The sequence below is a fragment of the Oryza sativa genome, chromosome 2, assembly GCF_034140825.1.
Source record: "Oryza sativa Japonica Group chromosome 2, ASM3414082v1".
NCBI lineage: Eukaryota > Viridiplantae > Streptophyta > Magnoliopsida > Poales > Poaceae > Oryza > Oryza sativa.
This window is the reverse complement of record NC_089036.1, coordinates 4,941,648-4,963,212: the sequence shown is the minus strand read 5'-3', so window position 1 is coordinate 4,963,212 and position 21,565 is coordinate 4,941,648. Positions and strand designations below refer to the sequence as shown.

At 43.6% G+C, this 21,565-nt stretch overlaps 6 protein-coding genes and 1 long non-coding RNA gene across 12 annotated transcripts; 3 read left to right on the top strand and 4 right to left on the bottom strand.

Annotated features, from left to right (window-relative positions):
• The first annotated feature begins 926 nt into the window (after positions 1 to 926).
• On the top strand, positions 927 to 4,133 carry LOC4328562 (RPM1-interacting protein 4). The gene is made up of 3 exons (XM_015768593.3): positions 927 to 1,621; positions 2,854 to 3,690; positions 3,838 to 4,133. The coding sequence occupies exons 1-3, from the start codon at positions 1,616 to 1,618 to the stop codon at positions 3,871 to 3,873; spliced, it is 879 nt and encodes a 292-aa protein (XP_015624079.1). The 5' UTR covers positions 927 to 1,615; the 3' UTR covers positions 3,874 to 4,133.
• Positions 1,445 to 2,245, bottom strand: LOC136355177 (uncharacterized). Its single transcript, XR_010739346.1, has 2 exons — positions 1,925 to 2,245; positions 1,445 to 1,812 (listed from the first exon to the last, which is right to left on the bottom strand). It is a non-coding gene; the product is annotated as an uncharacterized lncRNA (long non-coding RNA).
• Positions 4,134 to 5,263: 1,130 nt separating the features above from the next.
• Positions 5,264 to 8,991, bottom strand: LOC4328561 (GDSL esterase/lipase At4g26790). Of its 5 annotated transcripts, none has more exons than XR_010739015.1 (3): positions 8,497 to 8,991; positions 6,389 to 6,886; positions 5,264 to 5,605 (listed from the first exon to the last, which is right to left on the bottom strand). XR_010739015.1 is itself a non-coding variant. In XM_015769286.3 (3 exons), the coding sequence occupies exons 1-3, from the start codon at positions 8,890 to 8,892 to the stop codon at positions 5,386 to 5,388; spliced, it is 1,113 nt and encodes a 370-aa protein (XP_015624772.1). In that variant the 5' UTR covers positions 8,893 to 8,991; the 3' UTR covers positions 5,264 to 5,385. The 5 variants fall into 5 exon arrangements, 3 of the variants coding, with proteins under 3 accessions (XP_015624772.1, XP_015624773.1, XP_066163168.1); XR_010739016.1 differs by having other exon boundaries at positions 6,394 to 6,886; XM_015769286.3 differs by having other exon boundaries at positions 6,394 to 6,890.
• Positions 8,992 to 9,393: 402 nt separating this feature from the next.
• LOC4328560 (GDSL esterase/lipase At2g04570) lies at positions 9,394 to 11,040 on the bottom strand. The gene is made up of 2 exons (XM_015768633.3): positions 10,448 to 11,040; positions 9,394 to 10,379 (listed from the first exon to the last, which is right to left on the bottom strand). The coding sequence occupies exons 1-2, from the start codon at positions 10,874 to 10,876 to the stop codon at positions 9,675 to 9,677; spliced, it is 1,134 nt and encodes a 377-aa protein (XP_015624119.1). The 5' UTR covers positions 10,877 to 11,040; the 3' UTR covers positions 9,394 to 9,674.
• A 605-nt stretch (positions 11,041 to 11,645) lies between these two features.
• On the top strand, positions 11,646 to 14,875 carry LOC4328559 (mediator of RNA polymerase II transcription subunit 11). Of its 2 annotated transcripts, none has more exons than XM_015767791.3 (4): positions 11,646 to 11,756; positions 11,881 to 11,997; positions 13,449 to 13,654; positions 14,612 to 14,875. In XM_015767791.3, exons 1-3 carry the CDS (start codon positions 11,703 to 11,705, stop codon positions 13,623 to 13,625), a joined length of 348 nt encoding a protein of 115 aa, XP_015623277.1. In that variant the 5' UTR covers positions 11,646 to 11,702; the 3' UTR covers positions 13,626 to 13,654; positions 14,612 to 14,875. The 2 variants fall into 2 exon arrangements, with proteins under 2 accessions (XP_015623277.1, XP_015623278.1); XM_015767792.3 differs by having other exon boundaries at positions 14,593 to 14,875.
• A 976-nt stretch (positions 14,876 to 15,851) lies between these two features.
• LOC4328558 (small ribosomal subunit protein bS21c) lies at positions 15,852 to 17,125 on the top strand. Its single transcript, XM_015768280.3, has 2 exons — positions 15,852 to 16,295; positions 16,845 to 17,125. Exons 1-2 carry the CDS (start codon positions 15,964 to 15,966, stop codon positions 16,951 to 16,953), a joined length of 441 nt encoding a protein of 146 aa, XP_015623766.1. The 5' UTR covers positions 15,852 to 15,963; the 3' UTR covers positions 16,954 to 17,125.
• Positions 17,126 to 17,326: 201 nt separating this feature from the next.
• LOC4328557 (F-box/FBD/LRR-repeat protein At1g78750) lies at positions 17,327 to 20,874 on the bottom strand. The gene is made up of 3 exons (XM_066307198.1): positions 19,976 to 20,874; positions 18,021 to 18,176; positions 17,327 to 17,912 (listed from the first exon to the last, which is right to left on the bottom strand). The coding sequence occupies exons 1-3, from the start codon at positions 20,840 to 20,842 to the stop codon at positions 17,679 to 17,681; spliced, it is 1,257 nt and encodes a 418-aa protein (XP_066163295.1). The 5' UTR covers positions 20,843 to 20,874; the 3' UTR covers positions 17,327 to 17,678.
• Between the last annotated feature and the right edge of the window lie 691 nt (positions 20,875 to 21,565).

Sequence of the window (21,565 nt, the reverse complement as noted above, 5' to 3'; positions counted from 1 at the left end):
ATCTTAAATGCATCAGCTATTTGATGAAATGTGTGAGCCAGCTAATGTGGCCTGTACTGCCAGTGCTTTTGATGTGCCGGAATGGGTACAAATTGCTGCTTGCTTTCATATGGCACCAACAACATGAGAGCATTGCTGAAAGATGTGTACTCGAAGTACGACAGACCGTGCAAGATTGCACGATATGTATTTGCTCTTTTTTCTCTTTTTGGTGAATGTGAACATGTGATTATCTGAAATGTACAGCAGAAGAATACGTGAAGTTTGTGTGAAAACAATAGAAAAAGATCACTGGATCAAGACTTGTGAGGCTCTGAGATCTTGAATTTCTTGCCCTAGTTTTGTTATTTTGAGCAAAGGCTCGGTTCAGTTTACTCTTCGTTTTCATCCAATGGCTGAGAAACATGCTCCCAATTCGTGCCGGAACGGGTACGAATTGCTGCTGGCTTTCGTATGGCACCAACAACATGAGAGCATTGCTGAAAGATGTACTCCTTTTGTCCATAAAAAAACAATTTCTGGCTACAAATCTGGATGAAGAATGAGTATACTCGAAGTATGAGAGACCATGCAAAATTGCACGATATGTGTTTGCTCTTTTTTCCTTTTTGGCGGATGTGGTCATCTGAAATGCACAGCAGAAGAAGAATACGCACAGTTTGTGTAAAAACAATCAACAAAGATCATTGGATCCTGACTTGAGAAAATCTGAACTCTTGAATTCTCGCCCTCATTTTGATATCTTTGAACAAGGCACGTTCACTCTTCTTTTTCATCCAATGGCTGAGAAATACTCCCAATTGGGGTAGAAAAAGGTTTGTTCAGTCTGAACAAACAACCCTATCTGACAGAGATCTTGACATTGCATACAGCACACAGGAACAAAAAGAAAGATATGCTATGCATGAGTAGCTCAAGTTCAGTCCAGTAAAACAAACCTGTTGCCCTAGGACAAAACCAGGTGCTGTTCATACCTTGCAACTTGCCAAAGATACAACTCCTTATGAACATGATTGCATTACCAAAAGCCTAAAATACTGCACTTTGCATGTTCATATGCTGCAAGGACCAGGTGAGAAGAGAGAGAGAGAGAGAGGAGGGTTGCAAAAGCAGAAGCCAACTCAAGAAACAAACAACCACCATGTCCTTGGGTAGGTAGGTAGAAGGTTAAAGGCTTGAGCTGTTCTTCTTCTCTCTTTTGCCTTTCCAGTTTCCTTCACCTGCAACTCTGTTATTGTTACACCTCTCTATCTCCATAAAGGCAGTGGTACATACACTGGCAGGCAGGGCAAGGGCAGCACATTCTCTCTTCCAGCTGCCACCCTGTTGAGTTTTGCTTGCACAGAGTCACACAGCTGGGTGATCTCCTTTAATTAGGAATTTAGGGAGGCTGTCAGTTCTGAACCCCAATCATAAAACCATCCCTGGTTTCTCTGTCCTGTCCTGCCATCATTCCTGCCTGCTTCTGCTTTCTCTCTCTTCTCTTCTCTCCTTTCCTCTTGAGAAAGAGGAAAGGGAGAGAGAAAGAGGAGAAGAGCAATCAGCCCAAGAAGGAGAGGCCTTCATCTTCACCTGATCGGTTCTTCTTCTTCTTCAGCAGGCAGCATAGTACTTCATGGCTGTGAGTACAATTAACTGATTAATTTTACATCTTCATCTTCTTGTTTGTTGATTGCATTTGCATATGCTTGTCTCTGCATCTAGAATCGTTCAATTGCTTCCAAACATGAAAATGGTACTCCCAATCCATTCTTGCTTGATCATGTGAGATGTTCTTCTTTCTCTGCTCCAATTACGGTGTGCCCATGATTGCTGCACATAATATCACCATCACCATCATTTTTCTTTAAATTACTCGATTAAAAAAAGCAAATATTAGGAAATGATCTAATATCAAATAATTAGAAGGGGTTAGGCTTCGAACCCAGATCGTCTAGTCCACCACCTTGTGGAGCTAGCCGGAAAATCTATGAGTGTTTCTCAAATTACTCGATTAGTGTCGTTGTGTTCAAGCCAATTACTATCAAATTAGGCTCATGAGTTGGGCGAGGCTACTACTACCACCCCCATGTGCAAGATGCAAGTTGGTAACATGCATAACTGCACAACAGTCACGGCAATGGATTATGGATGGACAGATGGATGGGTTAGGCAGAGTTGGACTGACGGATCTGAACATGCGATGCTCTGAGCCGGCTGCACTGCACATGCATGCGTGACACTATGAATCTATGACAGCATGATCCGTGCTAAGATCTTCATGGCAAAGAGAGAGGAAAAAGAAATTTGGCTGGCCTTTGCTTGGTTTAGACGATTAGTAGACGTCAAGGAGACTCATGCTGGAAATGACAACGACATAATAGGGTCATTTGTACAGATTGGAGTTGGCTGGATGTTGGACTAGTAGTTGGCTTTTCGTGTTTATTCTCCCTTTTTTTTCACCTGACTTAGCATATGAGACGCGTATTCGTACATTTATATGGTGATTCTTCTTAATTAGGAGAGGTCGGAAGTTATGCTCCCTTCGTTTTTTTTAATAACTGATCATTTTCTTTTGCTTTCTCATTTATACTTTGACTATTACTTACCCTTAAATTGGTAAACCAGAGTACACATATTTATGTTCACATATAGGACATACCTCACTTTAGTAACATGACACCAATTTTTTAGTGTATGTAATATTTTTTAAAAGTTCCAAAATGAATATTGTCTAGTGCCAGCTATTATAAAACGGACCGAGTTAGTTTCTTTGGATTTTGTAAACAAAGTTAGAGTAAAAAAAAATTCTCATGGTGAAATTAAATTACGTTGTTATATGGCATGGTTAATCTCATCTCGAGATTCGTGCAGGGACAAGGCCCCGTGGTGCCCAAATTCGGATCGTGGGACGCCGAGAACATCGGCTACACCGTCTTCTTCGACAAGGTGCGCGAGAACAAGACCGCGCCCACGCCGGCGACGGCGGCGCCGGCGACGCACGACGACGACTACGAGTTCGATCCCTACGAGCACTACGAGAACCTGAGCAGGAAAGCGGCGTCGCGCCCGCCGAGCTCGCACGGCCACGGGCACGGCCACGCGCCGCCGCCGGCGCACCACCACCACCACCACCGGGCGCCGCCGCCGCCGCAGCAGCAGCAGCATCACCACCACTACCCGGCGTCGCAGCGTAGCGGCAATGGCTACCACCGGAGGAGCGGCAGCAACGGCAGCAGCGCGGCGTCCGAGGCCAGCAGCCGCGGCAGCAAGTTCTCGCCGCCCAAGCCGTACCAGCCGCGGTACAGCAGCAACAGCAACAGCGGTGGCGGCGGCGGCGGCTACGGGTACGGCGGCCCCGGCGCCGGCGCGTACGCGGCGCCGCCGCAGATGCATCACCACCACCAGCAGCAGCAGCACGCCGCGCAGCCGAGGGTGGCCGCGTCGCCGCCGCGCCACGCGCTGCCGCAGGTGAGCCGCGCCGCGAAGGCGGCATCGGCCGTGCCCAAGTTCGGCGTGTGGGACGAGCAGAACGCGGCGGCGGCGGGGCAGGGCTTCACGGTGCAGTTCGAGAAGGTGAAGCGGCACCGGGAGGTTGCGAAGGCCGCCGCCGCCGCCGGGCCGGACGTCACGCCGCGCATGTCGCCGGCGCAGGCGGCGCCGGCGCGGCATCCTCGGAGAAAAGCCGAGAAGAGGTCCTTCTTATCAAAGGCACGTAACTTTAGTTAGTTGATTGATTATTATCTAATTTAATAATTCATTTGCAACTTTAGTTAATTAATTATTTAATTCTGTAATTCATTTGCTTCTTCGAGTTCATTTTTTTTTAAAAAAAATTGCATGCTTTGTGAATTGCAGGTGTACAGGTGCATGTTCCCAAGGGTGAGGGAGTGATGCAGAAGCTGGATTTGTATTATTAATCCGACCTTAATTAATTACTGTAAAACTCCCAATCGTATACGTATTTCCGACAGGAAATGTACTGTGTAATTAATTAATTTGTTCGTTCTTGTTCTTTATTACAGTCCCCTGGCACAAATCAAATCACAATATGATGAGATTGGCACATGTAACTTACCTGCCTATTCTTGTGCGGAAATTGTAAATTTTGATTTTAGACATCCGGAAAATTTTGCGTGTGGTCCCCTTTGCAATCTTATCCTCTCGCTCAAACCAGATCATTTTGAAAGTGAAACGGTGAATCTGACCAAACTTCTTATGCAATTTTGTGAACTTTTATCACCAGCATCGAATTGTTTTCTGTTGCAGAGACTCGAAAGATTGTTCTCCTGTACGGCCACATTTTGGCCCATGGGCCTCTTCAAATTCTGAGAAAATCACCAGACCCTGAATCTAAGCCCATGGTTACCTCGTGGTCTTGACCGATGGAATAATTCTATTTTGACTCCCTTATTACATCCACGGTCCATCAACTTGGTAGATGGGTGCAATTTAGTACAATAACTTAAAAAATAAGTGCTCTAGTGCAACAACTTTGACAGGTATATGCAATTTAGTATGAGAACTTTATAAGTGATCGTATAAATGCAATAACTTGCAAGGTAGGTACGATTTTGATACAATAAGTTAAAAGGTTAGGTGACAACTTAATTATTTGGAGCATTTTTTATATAAATTCAATTTTTAAGTACTAATTTTGACAATATACTAGCACAGATTTGTATAAGTATATTTATTTTTTATCCTAATAACTAATAACTGAAATCCAATTAAACTAGATGTAGAAATTATTGTTTTTGGTTGATATTTTAGAAGGGGAAGAAAACCAAAAAAAAATCTTAAAGGTAATTGGATGTAAATTGTACTACTATGTGTAGTATAATTCTTAAAGATTAAATTCAATATTATAAGGTAATATCCGTATGATTACTATGTAATGGCATATTGACATCGTGAAAAAAAACTCACCTTGCACATGCTTAGCCAAGTTGATACACCAAAATACTAAATTATTAAGTTCTTATATTAGAACGCACTCACTTATTAAGTTGTTGCACTCGGATGTTCAATTCTCAAGTTCTTGTACTATATCGCACCCACCTGCCAAGTTGTTGTACCGTGGGTGTAATTTACTCTAATCTCTTGCTCTCGAATCACCTTCCTTAACCACAAAACCGGGTATAACGTCTTCACAACTTTTAAAACCAGTGCAAATCTACTCCTTCGATGGTTTGGGAAGCGGTTTCTACTGACATGGAAACTTGACTGTGTTTGTCAGCATGTGGGTCCCAGAAACCAAACCATAACTTAATGCGGTAAAAAATGCAATACAAATTTGATTCTTCCCATTGATTTGAGATCTAGGGGTTTCTGACCATGATGATGTGCCGCCATATATTTATCGATTTTTTTCTCTCGTCAAGAATCCAGTACAAATCCTACGCATTACAGATAATCTGATGGATGGATCAGAGGACGCCTTGCTGGTAGCAGACGTCGAGCGTGTGCTGCGCCATGATCCGGTTCACCTTCTCCGTGGGGTGGAAGGCGTCCCAGAAGAGGTACTTGCTGGCGTCGTCGCACGTCAATGGCGACTCGTCGTTGCACATGAACCCCATCTCGAACCTCCCCGTCGCGCAGCACCCCTCCTCCACGTTCTCCAGCCCTACCTCCCCAAAACATTACAACATACTTGGGTCAGTGGCCGAGCCACCTAAGCAAAACTCACTATAATTTTTCGTGTTCTTATGAGAATAGAATGTGCCTTCCTCTCGTAATTAACAGTAGATATCATATTTTCTAATGTAAAATTTGGTACATTTAGCTAGTACTAGTTAAAATTTTCAGAGTAAAATCTAGATACCTCGAGGTAGTTTTTCAAATACCATAATTTTTCTCGTATCGTGGTGTGCTAACTAAAATTTATTTCGATACAATCTACTACTGGTGTAAAGCAAATGAAACAATATATGCTTTATCCAATGCGAAATACAATTTACTACTCCCTCTGTTTCTTATTGTAAGTCATTTTGACTTTTGTTAAAGTCAAACTGCTTCAATTTTTACTAAATTCATAGACAAATATAATAATATTTACAATATCAAATTACTTTTATTAAATCAATAATTGAATATATTTTCATAATAAATTTATCTTGAGTTAAAAATGTTACTTCCTCGCATATTACTTTTGTCACTAAGACCAAAGAGAAATTAAATTATCTTGGATATTACAAAATTAAGGAATGAATGCAAACATGCAACCAATGAGTGTTTAGATGACTCATTGGGTTATAATCAAACATTTAATTTATCTCTTCATTTAAGTATTGAATGCATAAAGTTTACAAATAGGAAAAACTCAAATGTGAAATATGTCTAATTTTTGTGGATGGATGGAGTACTATTTTGACTTTGAAACTGACTTATAATAAAGGAGGTGACTCACCGTACTTTTCCGGGTGGGTGATGAGGTCGAGCATGTTGTCATAGACGGGGATGAAGGCGACCTTGAGTCGCGGGAGCTCGGCGCGGAGCGACCTCACCATGGCCTCCACCTTGCCGTTGTACTCGCGCGCCACCCGGTTGTACTCCTCGACGCAGCCGCCGCCGCCGCCGCCGAGGAGCGCGCCGGCGGTGCGCTCCAGCGGCAGGCACCCCATCGGCGAGAGCCCCGCGAACGTGACGCGCCGCGCGCCGAGGCGGTGGATCGCGGCGAGGAACGCGCGCGCCGCGGCGACGAGGTAGTCCTCGTACTCCCCCACGCTGTACCGCGCGAACCGCCCCGTGGCGAGCATGTAGTAGTTCTCCAGGAAGTCGTTGGTGCCGATGCTCACGACGTGGAGCGCGCCGCGCACGACGTCGCGCGCCGCCGCGGCGCCCGCGTGCGCGCGCAGCCGCCGCTGGTACTCCCGGTAGTACTCCACCTCCTTCCACAGCGGGATCACTGACTAATCGGAACACGCGCGCGTCAATTAATTTCGCACTTTTGTGTAGATCGATCGCCATGAATTCGATCGATCGAGGTGAGCTCTGATTATGAACATGCATTTGGCAGATGAGATTTGGAGCAGGTGAGATTTGGAGAAGAGAGTGTGAATGCGTCACATGCATCTGCATGGATGCAGGAGTACTTCTCGTTGTAATTAGTAGTAGCATACGATTTTGGTTGGGACCGGGACAACCGAAACAAAAGCAATGCTGCTGGATTCTCTGGGTCAAAACTTAAGTACTGGTTTTATTGCAAGAATCAGTCATTGGTAATATAGTTTTCACCTAGTTAATTACTATTACTATATTTTAACTTTATATGTAGGAGTCATTGAATCAATCAACACAACTAGAGTGTTGTAAAACAGTAAGAGTATTGATCCAACAACAGTAAGATCTTGTTTATTTTGAGACAACATCAATCAACACTGAGATTAGTGCTGTAACCCTATATAGTATACTTGTCGGAAACCATCTAGAAATGTACTACTCCAGTGAGCAGCTCTACACAGCAGGAGACAATCTCAGAGAAATATTCCTACTTGGATTAATGATGATTTAATAATAAATTCAGAACTGCATACATGCCCTACCATGATTAGGCAATCAAATCAAGACAGTTCTTCTCTAGAAGACGCAATCGGATGAATCCAGCTAGCCTACTTAATGCCGGCACAAGTGGTTGCAGAAAAACGAAGAACAAAGCAGGGAAACACATGCCCATTATGTGCGTTCTTCAGACAAGCCATCGAAAGATAACTGAATACTGAAAACGTACAGCCATTTTTCTTTTTCATTGTTACAGGTGATGACAGTGGTGTGCATGCAACAGTGCCCGGGAAAGAGAGATTTGGGTCCCAATGCATTTAAGTTTTAACAACGAGACCTAACGTCGAACGAACTGCCTTAAATTGCAGACATTTTCAGACGACTCCAGCAAAGTACAATTATTCAGAAACGGCAAGTCTGAATTTTTCTTAGATTGCAAGTTGCAATGATAATGCTGCGATTGATTCTTTGGAAAAGCCATAACTTGCAATTCACAATGCTGTTGCATTTGATTCTTTGGAAAGGATTTTCACAACTTGCATGCATAATGTTGTATTTGGTTCTTTGAAGCAGTGCATAATGTTGTACTACTATTTGATTCTTAGAAATACTTGCGAGTTGCAATGCACAGTGTGTATTGCTACCTCCGTTTGTCGTTTTGATTTTTATCTAACCCAATCATCTTCTTTAGCTTTGGTCAAATTTATTGAAAAATATAGTAATACTTTTAACATTTAAACTATCAAATATATCCAATCTTAAATTTAATAAAACTAGTTTAATGCTATAAATATTGTCAATTTTTCTATAAAATTGATCAAACTTTAAAGAAGTTTGACTTAATTTAAAAAAGTCAAAATGACTTGCAATATATGAAACGGACGGAGGAAGGTCAGCACGCATTTGATTCTTTAGAAGAATTTCATATAGAATTTGATGGGCGTGTGAATTTTGCAAGTATTTTGCTGAGGATTGTTGATAGTGATGATGGTGGTGTAGCTTTGCTTTAATTATTACCAGGACGCCGGCGGTGGCGTTGTCGAGGCCGGTGCCGGCGGAGGCGAAGCAGACGCCGCGGGCGAAGTCGGCGATGCCGTAGGCCGGGTCGAGGTACGCCGGGACGAGCGGCGGCAGGCCGAGGGACTCCGACATGAAGTCCGGCGCGAGGCGGCCGTTGCCGAACCTCCCCGTCGCGCGCGCGCCGCCGGGCATGTCGCGCCCGTACGGCGGGAAGTCGCTCCGCAGCGGCGTCCCGATCTGGTTGTTGTTCCCCGTGTCCACCGTCGAGTCCCCGAACACGATCACCGCCGTCACCCGCGCCGCCTTCGCCTTCGCCGCCGACGCCGCGCCGCGGCTCGCCGCCGCGACGACGAGGAGGAGGAGGAGGAGCAGCCGTACCAGCGGCGACGCCATTGCAGCTAGCTACTACGTACGTGTGTGACGCGTCGCGCGGTGTAAGCAGTGAAGTGAGTGACACTGAGAGTGAGTACGTGCGTGTTTGTTGTGGAAATAAATAGATCAGGCGCGAGGTGAGCTGTGGTCGCCGTTCAGTGGGAGACACTGTATCAACTCTTCTACAGTGCAATATGAATTCCAGCGTAATGTGAGCGTAGCTTTACTGGACAGGCTTGTTATGGTTGATTTACACACTTACAGCTAATTAATTAAAAAAAAACTGATTTTTTGAATGACTTAGAGAGAGATAAAAAGTAATGTGTAATAGTAGGACCTTTTCGTGCATTCTAAATTGTTCTATTTTCTTCCAACGAAAGAATCACATTTTTGGGTTTTTGATGTTAAGGAGATGGGCATTTTGGCCACCTAAATAGTGGTAAAAAAATAAAAAAAATAGCAGCATAAATTAATATGAAATATCATTGTTCAAATATGTAAGATCCAATTAAAAAAACAAACTTAACTAAAAATGTTTAGCATATTGCATTAATATGTCTACTATTTGATCATTGTCATCATCGTGTTCAATGGGTATACTTGTTGAATAGTAGTTCACAGCACGCAGAATCTTGCTTGTGCGCTAAAAACAAACAAGATTTGAAGGGAGAGACATCCCTCTAAATATTTTTTTAAGAAGAAATCATGAACATATTAAAAATTGAACATGAGACTTTAGGGTTGAAATCACACCCCTTATCACTGAACTATCAAGTACATCTCCTATAAACACATGGTTGCGTTCATAGGAAGACGTGGAGGGTGGTGTTCATCTTGGCGTCGGCGATGGCGCGGTGGAGGCGTTCCGTGGGGTGGATGGCGTCCCAGAACGCGAACTTGCTCGCGTCGGTGCACGTCAGCGGGCTCCGCGCGCCGGCGCCGCACATGTACCCCATCTCGAACACCCCCGTCACGCCGCAGCACCCGGCCTTCACGTTCTCCACCCCGTACGCCGCCGGGTCGGCGAGCACCGCGGCCACCGCCCCGTACACGTCGCCGTACACGATCCTCGCGCCGCCGCCGAGCTCGCCGTTGAGCCGCGCGATCATGTCCTGGAGGCCGGCGTTGAAGCGCCCGGCGACGGCGTTGTACTCCTCGGTGCACGCGCCGCCGGTGGCGCGCTCCAGCGGGAGGCAGCCCATGGGCGGGAGGCCGTTGAGGTCGACCTTGCGTGCGCCGAGCGCGTGCAGCTCGCGGACGAACGCCTCGGCGACGCCGAGGAGGTAGTCGCCGTACGCCGCCGCCGTCGAGTACTCCGCCGCGTGGCCGCGCGCCACGGCGTAGTAGTTCTCGAGGAAGTCGTTGGTGCCCATGCTGACGATGTACAGCGCCTCCGACAGCGTCGCCGCCGCCGCCGCCGCCGCCGCGTCGTCGTCTCCCCGGAAGCTCCGGAGCCTCGCCGCGTACTCCTTGAAGTAGTCCAGCTCCTTCCACAGCGGCAGCACCGACTGCACCATGGATATCAGCCAAGAACACCATGAAAGTGGAGCTAAGCTAGCAATCCTTTTAGGCTTACGAAAAGATCGGAGGTGGCATTGTCGTAGCCGGCGCCGGCGGAGGCGAAGCAGGCGCCGGCGCCGAGGCTGCTCATGTTGACGGCCGGGTCGAGGTAGGCCGGGACGAGCGGCGGCAGCCCGAACGCCTCGGAGATGAAGTCGACGGCGAGGCGGCCATTGGAGAACCTGCCGGTGGGCCGGCCATTTCCGCCTCCGCTGACGCCGGCGCCGGCGAGCTGGAGGTCGCGGCCGTAGGGAGCGAAGTCGCTCCTGACGAGCGTGGAGAGGTAGTTGTTGTTGCCCGTGTCGACCGTGGAGTCGCCGAACACGATGATCGCCGCGACCTTGCTCTTGCCGGCCGCCGCCGCCGGCTCGCCGGAGAGGAGGAGGAGGAGGACGGACAGCTGCAAGAGGGCGACCGCCACCACAAGATCACGCGGCGAACGCATCGGATCGATCGTTGAGCGAGCTCGCTGGTGGCGTGCAGGTTTTCTTGGCTCGCCATGAGTCGCTTTTGGAGAGGTCGGCGAGCTACCGGAGACCGGCCGGGGAAGAGAGGTGAAGCAAGCTTAATTTACCGGGTTCAGGCCAACTACTGATGGAGACTGCATTGGAAGCTTTCCATTCCATTTGCTCTTCGTCGTATCGTTCAGGATTACATTAATTAGGACGGTTTTTTGGAAAGTAATTTGACTAATTTCACGAGAATTCCGGAGGAATTTGACAGCAAAATGATCAAAAGGAAGCCGCCAAGCAGAGTACTACTAATGAACAGAACATTTTTCTTTTTTTTTTTGAAAATTTAAAATTAACCATGTAGCTTTTCATTTAGAATGTATAAATAAACATTTTAGCCATGCCACAAGCTCGAGACCCGCATCCAAATCCTTGTAAAATAAAAAAATCACTTAAAAACTATATTTTAAAAAAATAAATTTGTAACATATCATATTAATCCAAATGCTTGCAAAATTAAAAATCACTTTGAAAACCATATAAAAAAATTAAAATTTTGAGCATTTCATCTTAAAATCATATTTTAAAAAGTTCAAAAATATCAAAATAATTTGAACATAAATCTTATTAATAATAACAAACGGTCTGAAACCTGAAAGTAATCCAAGGATAAGGAGAAAGGTAAACAGGCCGAAACAAACGCGAGGCCCATATACATCGAAGGACCCTATATACCAGCTTAGCCATCCTCTCGAAGCTTCCAACTCCGGCGAAACCCAAAACCCTACTCCCTCGTCCTCCTCGTCGACGGCGGCGGCGATGCTCCCGCAGAGCCAGAGCAGCTCGCTGCAGCGGCTCAACCACGTCGAGCAGGTAATCAATCCATTTCTCCCCTCGAGATTTCCCCTCCCTTTGGTTGTTCCCTGGACCGTCTTCTTGTGGGGGGTTTCACTGGATCTTGATCTTGATGCGGCGAGGGGGGGATTTGCGCGTGCAGATGATAGTCCGGGCGGTGAATCTGGCCGGGACGGTCATGGAGGAGCTGGGGAACGCCACTGGGCCCCGCACCGAGGGCGTCGCTGGCCACTGCCGCGAGTTCATGCTCGCCATGAAGGTACATCTCAATCTCCTCGCCCTAAGATCTGAAATGCTTACCTTTGATCTTGCCTGCTTGGATGTTTGGTGATCTTTTGCACCTACAGATTGTTTCCACTGGTAATTTATTGGGGCCCCAAAATAACTCTTGTATTACACCAGAATTTGTTTCCCTTCTAAACCCTTGTTTGGGTATGTTATGGATGCTAGAATCAGGTTACAGTATGAACAAGGAGCTAATTGAATACTTTTTCCTCAACAAACATTGAACATTTCATAAGGTTTTGTATGTGTGGAATAATTATTAGAACTACCAGAATGAACCTGACTTTGTTTCAAGATTTTTGTGATGATCATTCTGGAATTTGTTCTGTACAGAAAAACAGATCTTGGTGAATTGTTTAGAGAAAAAAATATCAAGTCTTGCCTCCAATTCATCCAATTACTATTGTTACCGAGAAAATAAAATTTACACAACATCTACCGAGAAGTTACAAGAGCCACCTAAATCATCAAAATTACACAACTTTCCTGATAAAAAAATCAGCATGTTTTCCTGAAAAAAATACAGCTTGATGAGCAATTGAACTCAGAACAGTAACATCTACCCAGAAATTACAAGAACCACCAAAAAATAGAAACATATTTCCTTCCACCGAATCTGAGCAACCAAGTGACCAACACAACAATATTCACCACGATGAGATGTCTCCTGCAAGAAGTCGAAAGTTGAACAGATCGTTGGATCCAAGAACATAGGTGAACAGAGCGAACATGTGAAACCGATTGGGTGGCACAATCTGGTGCCGACTAGATATCCCCCTCCCATATTGAAGCCAAGATGAGGCCGATGGGATCTGGGGAGCAAGGTTGTCGCTGTGGGCGATGGTGACGGCGGATCCAAGTGGATTGAAACCTTGGATGACGGTGGTGATGTGGAGACGTAGGGATTCAAGCATCAACGTAAGGGAGCACCATCGGAACAGGGAAGATGGAGTGGCGGCAGGGCGGAGGTGTGGATTTACGAGGCACATCGTTCCTACCTTTTGTTTCATGAATTTACGAGGTGATGCTCGACAGGGCAATACGTTCAACAGGAATCAACTTAAATCTGATTTACCAGGAGGAGAATTACAGACATTTCACAGCCTTTTAAAAAAGAGGAGAATAATAGTCATTTCACAGATTTTTGGTCCCAGCAGCTTCAAAAACAAAAACAAAAAAGTGTAGTGCCATGCAACAATCACAACTGAGCCTTAGTTGTTAAGGGTGCCACCATACCAGTGAACCTTTCTCTGGGTCCATCCAAGCTCTTTCTACTCTTCACCAAAATACAAGTCAAATGTGTGAAATGACAATTGTATTGCTGTACATGTTCCTGCTCTTCTCTTTCACTAACTTTACATTTAAGACACAATGTGCATTGTAAATCATACATGGCAGACTCATTTGTTATTATGTCTGGAGCAGGAAATTCAAACGACATTGCGTGAGGAAATCAAAAGTGCTTGCGAATATCGCCCATTTGAGAAGTGTGACTACAGTGCAAGGATTGCTAATGAGATTTGTTGCAAAAAGGTGGAATATGTACTTGAGAAGCTGGATGCTATGCAAAAGAACATTGAGGAATGTTCTACTACTAGTTAATTGATAACTAGTTATCTACCTACCTACTGGTGAGTGCTGATGCATCAGGCGACTTCCCCATTCGAATTCCTCATTCTCCATCTTTGCTGTAGATGCATCATGTGTTCCATTGTTTTGACAGTACCAGCCCTCAAGAAATGGTAGTACTGTTGCTGTATGTGTCATTTATTTGATGCATCAGAACATTATATGGTTATTTCATACCGGTCCAAGTTTGAACTGTGCTCCATTTAGGTTCTAAGTTTGTTATAGTATTGGCACCATTGTAATTGCAACTGGCAAATCGTTTTAAGAACATTAGTTACTTGCAAAGGCAGCTTTTACAGTTTTAAACTCTAGATCTACACGACTTGCGATAGTGTATGCTGTATTGTTGGCTATATCCCTTCTTTTGAACTCCCAGCATTGATCCATATGTTATGCTCCATATGGATAAACTATTTTTGAGTGTCTTGATGTTAGATACTCTTCCGTATAAGATGTTTTGACTTTTTTCCTAATCAAACTTTTTTAAGTTTGACTAAGTTTATAGAAAAATATAGCAATATTTCTAACACAGAACAAACATACTATCAAAATATATTCGATTTTTATATTTAATGAAACTAGTTTGGTGTTGTAGATGTTCCTAATTTTTTTAATGAACTTGGTCAAACTTAAAGAAGTTTGGCTAGGAAAAAAAATCGAAGTGTCTTATAATATGAAACGGAGGGAGTACTATTTAGAAGGACAACAGTCACCAAACTAGACTATTTTTTTAAGTAGAAACCTAATAAACTATTTTTTAAAACTATGTGACTGTGTAGTGTTATAATCTTTGTCATTTCATCTACATGGAGATCAACCTTGTTATATGCCCCAGGTTGAATAGAGTTTTTTTTTCCTCATCATATTTCTACTAGTAGTATTCTTTGTATGTACTCGTATCCTTCAAGAATTGAGAGGTGTGTAATGTAAGTTTACACAGCTATCTGTGTTTCTTTCAGGTTTACAGTGGCACAAGTGTGACTGAGCGGTTTACAAAGGAACATGAGTGTCGGTGTAGCCAGCTTGCAAATGCACAAGGCATCATTGAACTATGAAATGTAATTTACCTTCGGTTTACAGTGCTTTGGTTTAGGTGGTTGCACAGTGATAAACTGCAAGTAACCACTTCAGTCTTGCAGAAGGTTTACAGGGCAGAATCTGAAATGAATGCTTGCTAGTACTCGTATGAAATGAAAGGAATGGTTGCACATGCTTGCTTGCTATTGCTAGTAGTACACATGAGTATTTGTTAAGATCTGGCATCGAATCTGAATCTCGTATTAAAGCAGTTCTTGTTGCGTGCTTCGTCTGTAGAATAAGGCTACGCTATTTATGTGTGATTTGCTAAACTTTGGGCGTTTATTTTATAAAAAGTTATTTTGGTTGGATGCATGATACTACCTATTCATATTAAAAGTTGTTTTGATTTTTTTTCTAATTAAATTTATTTAAGTTTGATGAAATTTATAAAAAAAAAATTAGTAATCATCTACAACACCAAATTAGTTTTTTTTTACAACTAACATTTAATATATTTTGGTAGTATGTTTGATTTGTATTCAAAATGTTGCTATATTTTTCTATAAGTTTGGTCAAACTTAAAATAAGTTGATTATGAAAAAAGTTAAGTGATTTATAACATAAAGCGTAGGTAGTAATTTGTTTTTGTAGATTTGTCGTGAAAGTCTTTCCATAACATTTTGTGGCATTTTTTTGTGACCGCAAGACTCGCCTCTCTCGGTGTTTCTACAAGCACCGTACTGCAGCATTTACCCGCCGCAAATAATGTATAGTAATTTACTCTCATCACTGTTTCTTTTTTTAAAAAAGAGAAGCATGGAGACGGTTCCGAACCTTTCACATAAATTTGTTTTTCTTAATAGAAATTTGGCAGTACATATAATATAATATAATATAATAATATAGCTTAAAAATCGTAAAAAGGAAGACAAAAAGCTTTAGTATATATCGAGAGAAAGAAAAAAAATCACAACCTGAAATGTTAAAAAAGAAAAAAAAATCACAACCTGAAATGTTAAAACAGCATTTACGAAAACCGTAATTCTGGATTATAGAAAAGAAAAAGAAAGAGAGAAGAAAAATGTATTAAATTTATTCAAAGTATTCCCCTCCAAAATTCACAAATAAATTTCCTAAATTATAAATTAGAGAGGATAAGTCGCCAATCCTCTCTCTTTTGCCTTCACTATCCATCCCTCCTCCGCTTCTTCCTCCTCAGCCTCTCATCCAATTTTTCCATTCCCAGAAATCGAGCGAGGAAGCTAAGCTAAACCAATCGAAGGCCACGGCCATGGCTGCCGCTCCAGCCACCACGTCACTGCTGAGCGCGCTGCTGCAGCTTCCCCTGGCCCCGTTCTCCGGGAGGAGGTCGCCGCCGCCGCCGTCGGTGGTCCACGTGGCGCCCCCGCGCTCGCCGACGGCGGCGGTCGCGGCGACCAAGGGGTACAATGTGCAGATCGTGGTGGACGAGAACGAGGGGGAGGAGTCCATCTTCCGGCGGTTCCGGCGGGAGGTGATGAGGGCCGGCGTGCTCCAGGAGATCAAGCGCCGCCGCCGCTACGAGAGCAAGAAGGACGAGCGCAAGCGCAAGGCCCGCGAGGCCGGCCGCCGCAACCGCCGCAGGTGAAAACACCTCACCTCCCCCCCTTTGTTTGATGCATCGATATTGTCTATGAAATGATGTAATCCTTTTTGTGAATTGTGAATTCTTGAAATCGATATAACCTGCAGATAAAACTGTGCTTGCATAGTTTGCATCAGCTGTTGATGGTAGGAGTTTCTGTTGATAATTTGGTTGTTCAGTTCAGAGTTTCAGACTGTTCAGAGTCGGTGTTTGCAGGAAAAGAAAAATTAGCAAGATAGATTGTGCTAGCACTGAATCACTGAAACAGGAGTAAAAACATCTAAATGGTGGTAGCACTGATGCAGAATTGTTGCTTTGGTTCATTTCATTACTTCCTTAGGATTTTTTTAATGATAACATGTTGATTGGGTTTGTCCAAGCTTTGTGTAATTCTATCCCTTAGGGAACACAAGCTGAGCAAATCCGATGATCTTCAGCTTTCAGACTGCATTTGCATAGCTGAATACGTCATTGTAATGTGAAAAAACTTCAAGGTCATGGAATGTCTTTTGTTAACCTGACCTGTGTTTGTCGAAAATGTTGTGCAGGCGTATGATGGAGGAGCCTAGGTTCCCAGAAGACGATGCTGATTCAGAGGCCGCGAGGAGGGCTCGTGACGATGAAAAGGATAACTGGGAGATTGACGGAATTCTGTGAGTGAAACAATGGAGTTCATAGCCATTCAGATGCAAAGTTTCCATGTTTTGAGTTATTGTTTTTTTGGTCCGCAAAGCACAAACTATATGAGTTGTCGGCCTTAATTTCCTCTTCAATTGTACGGTTTGAATGTACTAAATCTTAGCTAATGCAGCATCCTTTTTTTTTTTTACCTCTGTACCTTTTCCAGTTTGTTTGCAATACATTTTGCAAATATGAGCCTATAATTATAAAAGAGTAAATATTATACAATGTTATCCTATAGTTGAGTAAAAATGGAGAATTCATAATCCTACATGACCATTTTTCATCCTGTTACCCAGTGTTAAACCTGCCCAAATTATGCACATTAAAAACATAGAAGTTTTATGCCTTAAAAATTTTCACCAAAAGGAGCAGGAAACATGTGTATATGCCTTAAAATAACTCAGCCAGAAGATCAAAACAAACTATTCCCACCCCCACAATTTATGTTTTTGCAGCCAAAAAAGATATCCACTCTGGAAGAACAAAACATCATCCAACAGTACAAGAGTACAACACCAGCTGACCGTCCAGCTTACAAGCAAATGAAGCAACTATTCTTTTTTTCTTTTTCGCAAATCGCATGTAAACATGTCTACATGTCCTTCCAAAAGTCACCTGGAATCAAAATGTATATAAATCCAGCCCTCTCAAGAAAGAGAAGCTTAATGAGGCAACAACTGAATAGATCCTTGGACATTTCAGTTGTACAATTCTCGGTAAAATGCAGGTAACTGAAACGGGATCTGACTCCAATATTTGATATCAAACCGAACAGAGTTCATGCCATTGTCAACAAACAAGCCTTCCACGATCTTGGCCAGGGGTTCATCATCCTCCATGCATATGATCTCAACAATCTTAAGATGCTCACATGTAAACGATCTTTCTGTAAGCTCATCACCAATGATATGTTCATATGGATGCGGATAATACTGCATCAGATAAAAAAGAACTTGTAAGTTGTATCCCGAAAAGACGTACTCGTGAGGAAATGGTTTAAAATAAATAGGATCAGCATACATTTGAAGAAAATCATTTACCTTTTCGAGTTTCAGAGTAAGCTTTTCCAGTTTTGGTGAGCTCTGAAGGAAAATAATCAACACGTAGAAGTCTGAATCTAGACACCATTGTCCGAGAGTCAGGTCGACAAGATTGATAAATTTCGGGCATAACTGAGGATTGTTTTTTATTGTCATCTGCACGATTCAAATGATTATTAGACCATGTAGAAGAGCATGCTATAGATACAAACACATGTGAAAGATAGAGGAGAGGAGAGAGAAGAAAAAGATTTTTTTTAGAAATAATACCTTTTTAATAGAGAATTGCAAAATAGAGGTTAACAGACTAAAATTACAAGTTTAGCGCCCATCAAACAAGCAAAGTTCAACAGGGTATATATCGACAGGGGATAAAAAAAAGTAAATAAAAAAGAGAACAACCACTGTACGCCACTGTGTGCATGTAGGACCTATCGAACATCAGAGTTCAATAGGCCCCCTGCCAATGCCCTTTCATGTACTTTTTATTTTTTTTAGTGGACCAACAACCTTGCCCAACTGCGGTTGTTCGACAGGGTATTAAACTTGAGATTGTAGCCGAACAGCTTCTATTTTTTAATTTTTCATTAAAATAATATATTTTCAAAACAAATTCGAAGAAAAATGGGCTACAGATTGGACTCTAAAATATTATATGTGTAGAGGTGGGTCAAATAATAATGGTGCATCATGTATTTATATAAAACTATTGTATAGGTAGGCTATTAAAGTTGTTATAGATGATGTGCCAATTTTTAAAGGTAGTAGTTGACTATACTATTATTAAACTTGCTCTTAGAAGGTCACAATACACCTATACCAAATTATATACAAAACTTCCTCAAAGTCAGGTAGCTCATTGTGTTCGTTAGTATATGTTGGGAACTAACCCTTCAAACAAGCAAAATGGAGCGGTAGATTAGTGCATGATTAATTAAGTATCAACTAAAAACTTTAAAAATGGATTGATATGATTTTTTTTCTAAAGGAACTTCCCTAAGAACTTTTTACAAAAATTGTACCGTTTAATAGATTAGGAAGCATGCACATGAAAAACGAGACCTAGAAACTGGAACACCCATATATGCAAACTTATCGCCTTTTCTAGTCTCTATGAAAGTAAGATAACTAAATACTACTGAGATATTTAATTATTTGCCACTCTTAAATGTGGCATTTAATAATTTTCCACTGAATCCACATGTCACAGATTATGAGTAGCAAATTATTAAATACCACGTCTTAAAAGTGGTAAATAGTTAAATGTCCCACTACACTGTGGATCAACAATTGCTGAAGTAATCCATCAGGTGGTTGTGGGAGTGCATGTTTTAACAATAGTTGAAGCATTTTCCAGAACTAAAATTTAAAATATACATTATTGTTCATAATTTTACATATATATATATATATATATATATATATATATATATATATACATATTTTTAAAATATTTGTGGAACTATACATTCTCCATGGGTTCGGGCCACGCTACCGCACCGTCGACGTAGCTCGAAGGCATGAAACTGATGGAGGGGCGGTCCAACGGATTGGTCACGTTGGACCGACATGGTCCAACGGATTGGTCGCACGGGACCATATGCTTCAGTGCCGGCCACTGCGATGGCGCACGCGTGTGTTGGCTCCACGCCACCTCCCCTCCCATCGTTCCCACGTGCCTCTACCACACGGGGAATGTATATTTCTTTAAATATTTTTAAAACATATATATGTATATACACAAAATTACAACAAAATAATATATATTTAAAGATTTCATTCGCATTTTCCATCTCTACGTCACCTTTTTTATTTCTCACTTATATACGCTAGTAACGGCAACATAATTAAAAGAAAAAGAATCACCGAGAAGTCAGAGACAGGTTGCATTTTCTATTACAACTGTTAAGTACCAAGCTAAACAAGAGGGAATATGTAAGATCAATAAGCATTACCTTACACGCATAGTAATCGAGGTCCAAATTTCTAACACCAGAAAGGCTCCAGAGCAACTGGCGCATGTCATAAGCACAAAATTCGATGAGAGGAAACAGGTCAACTGTTGCCGTCACCAGCGACGCGACGTCGTCCAGTACGGGCACGAAGTTCTCAGGCTGATGCATGATCAGAGATGTCAGATTCGGCGCAGAAATGCAGCTCTCCTGCAGAGTTGGGAACTGACATCCATACATGGTGAGAACATTCAGGGTCTCAGATGAGATCTCATCATCTCCAATGATGCAGTCGTACAAGAGGAGATCCTGCAGCAGTGGGCAGCCAATCTCCAGCTGCTCGAAGAAGCCTTGGTCCAAGAACACATTCTTGAGAGTGATTCTACCCAAGTAGCATGATGTGAACACCGTGTGATCGAGGTGCAATTCGTGCGCATCCACGATGATCTTGAGGAAACTAGCTTGATTCTGCAACGCGTGGCTGATCCACCTGTTGGCGTCCGCCGAGTCGTTATCGCGGTTGTTTGGGTTGGAAATGGTGTATCTGAGGTTGAAGGTGTGGATGACGGCGGCGGGGTCGCGGCGCTCGAGCAGCCGGTTGACGAACCTCTTGAACGCCGCCTCGTTGTCTGGTGTGAAGGCGGCGATCGGGGACATGCTGAGCTCGCAGTAGTTGGCGTTGATGCGGGGCACGGAGCGCCAGAGGTCGCGCCACCGCCACGACAGCACGCACGTCTGAATGACCTGGCGCACGTTCAGGAAGGACATGATGTGGTGGAGGATACCCTCGGGGAGGGCGCTGAGAAAGTCTGGGCCAGCGGTTGCGGTGGCGTTCCGCCCGCGCTTGCCGCGCGGGAAACCGCCATTCATGGCGGTCGATGATGACGCATAGGCGTTTCGTCGAACAGGTGGTGCGCTGCAGAAATGGGAAAGAATAAGAATTAGTAAGAGAAAGTCATGATTCCTAGCAAGCCATAGTTCGACTAGGAGGACTCGAGAATTGAGATAGCATGACAATATCAAAGATAGTTGGGATTTGTTTATTCACTGCTTGCCTATTTTATTCTCTACCGTAATTTTTGGACGGTTGAGATCGCTTTGAGGTTCGTGAAATGTAAAACCCTAAGCACCTTGCCCTCCTCCCAACTAGATCCACCCCCTAGCACATGCGCCGCCACCACTTGCCTCACCGGCGCAATGTGCTTCTGCCGTCGGCCTTCCCCTTCTATCGTCACCACCAATATCTTGATGTCTCATCTTCCTCAAGTCCGGTTAGTTTCCTCCACCCCGCCTCAACTACCAAGTCTCCAGTGCCTCGCACCTTTCAATATATACCAGTCACATCTGTCCCTGCCTCCTAACCACTCCGACAGGTAGCCCCATCGTCAGGGTAGGTCCACCACCCTCCTCCTCTACCACAGCTGAGGCGAGGTGACATCGTGGCCTTGCTACCCCAACCACCGCGTAGCTTCCACATCCCAAAATTTCCCTCTAGGTCCCAAAGCCAGTGAGTTTTCTTTGATCTCCTTCTTTTCCCTACCCGTACCTTGATTTCTAATCAAGCCACCTCGCCAGAGGAGGTGTTGCCAGAGA

What these genes read in the sequence shown, in the direction of transcription:
- LOC4328558 (XM_015768280.3), top strand. Translation starts at nt 15,964, where the DNA reads ATGGCTGCCGCTCCAGCCACCACGTCACTGCTGAGCGCGCTGCTGCAG. An exon ending in GGCCGCCGCAACCGCCGCAG is followed by an intron (nt 16,296 to 16,844) that starts GTGAAAACACCT and finishes AATGTTGTGCAG; the next exon opens with GCGTATGATGGAGGAGCCTA.
- LOC4328560 (XM_015768633.3), bottom strand. Translation starts at nt 10,876, where the DNA reads ATGCGTTCGCCGCGTGATCTTGTGGTGGCGGTCGCCCTCTTGCAGCTG. An exon ending in ATGCCACCTCCGATCTTTTC is followed by an intron (nt 10,380 to 10,447) that starts GTAAGCCTAAAA and finishes TCCATGGTGCAG; the next exon opens with TCGGTGCTGCCGCTGTGGAA.
- LOC4328562 (XM_015768593.3), top strand. An exon ending in AGAGGTCCTTCTTATCAAAG is followed by an intron (nt 3,691 to 3,837) that starts GCACGTAACTTT and finishes TGTGAATTGCAG; the next exon opens with GTGTACAGGTGCATGTTCCC.
- LOC4328561 (XM_015769286.3), bottom strand. Translation starts at nt 8,892, where the DNA reads ATGGCGTCGCCGCTGGTACGGCTGCTCCTCCTCCTCCTCCTCGTCGTC. An exon ending in ACGCCACCGCCGGCGTCCTG is followed by an intron (nt 6,891 to 8,496) that starts GTAATAATTAAA and finishes TGTTCCGATTAG; the next exon opens with TCAGTGATCCCGCTGTGGAA. An exon ending in CTCATCACCCACCCGGAAAA is followed by an intron (nt 5,606 to 6,393) that starts GTACGGTGAGTC and finishes TTGGGGAGGTAG; the next exon opens with GGCTGGAGAACGTGGAGGAG.
- LOC4328559 (XM_015767791.3), top strand. Translation starts at nt 11,703, where the DNA reads ATGCTCCCGCAGAGCCAGAGCAGCTCGCTGCAGCGGCTCAACCACGTC. An exon ending in GGCTCAACCACGTCGAGCAG is followed by an intron (nt 11,757 to 11,880) that starts GTAATCAATCCA and finishes TTGCGCGTGCAG; the next exon opens with ATGATAGTCCGGGCGGTGAA. An exon ending in AGTTCATGCTCGCCATGAAG is followed by an intron (nt 11,998 to 13,448) that starts GTACATCTCAAT and finishes TGTCTGGAGCAG; the next exon opens with GAAATTCAAACGACATTGCG.
- LOC4328557 (XM_066307198.1), bottom strand. Translation starts at nt 20,842, where the DNA reads ATGAATGGCGGTTTCCCGCGCGGCAAGCGCGGGCGGAACGCCACCGCA. An exon ending in TCGATTACTATGCGTGTAAG is followed by an intron (nt 18,177 to 19,975) that starts GTAATGCTTATT and finishes TGAATCGTGCAG; the next exon opens with ATGACAATAAAAAACAATCC. An exon ending in TTACTCTGAAACTCGAAAAG is followed by an intron (nt 17,913 to 18,020) that starts GTAAATGATTTT and finishes TATCTGATGCAG; the next exon opens with TATTATCCGCATCCATATGA.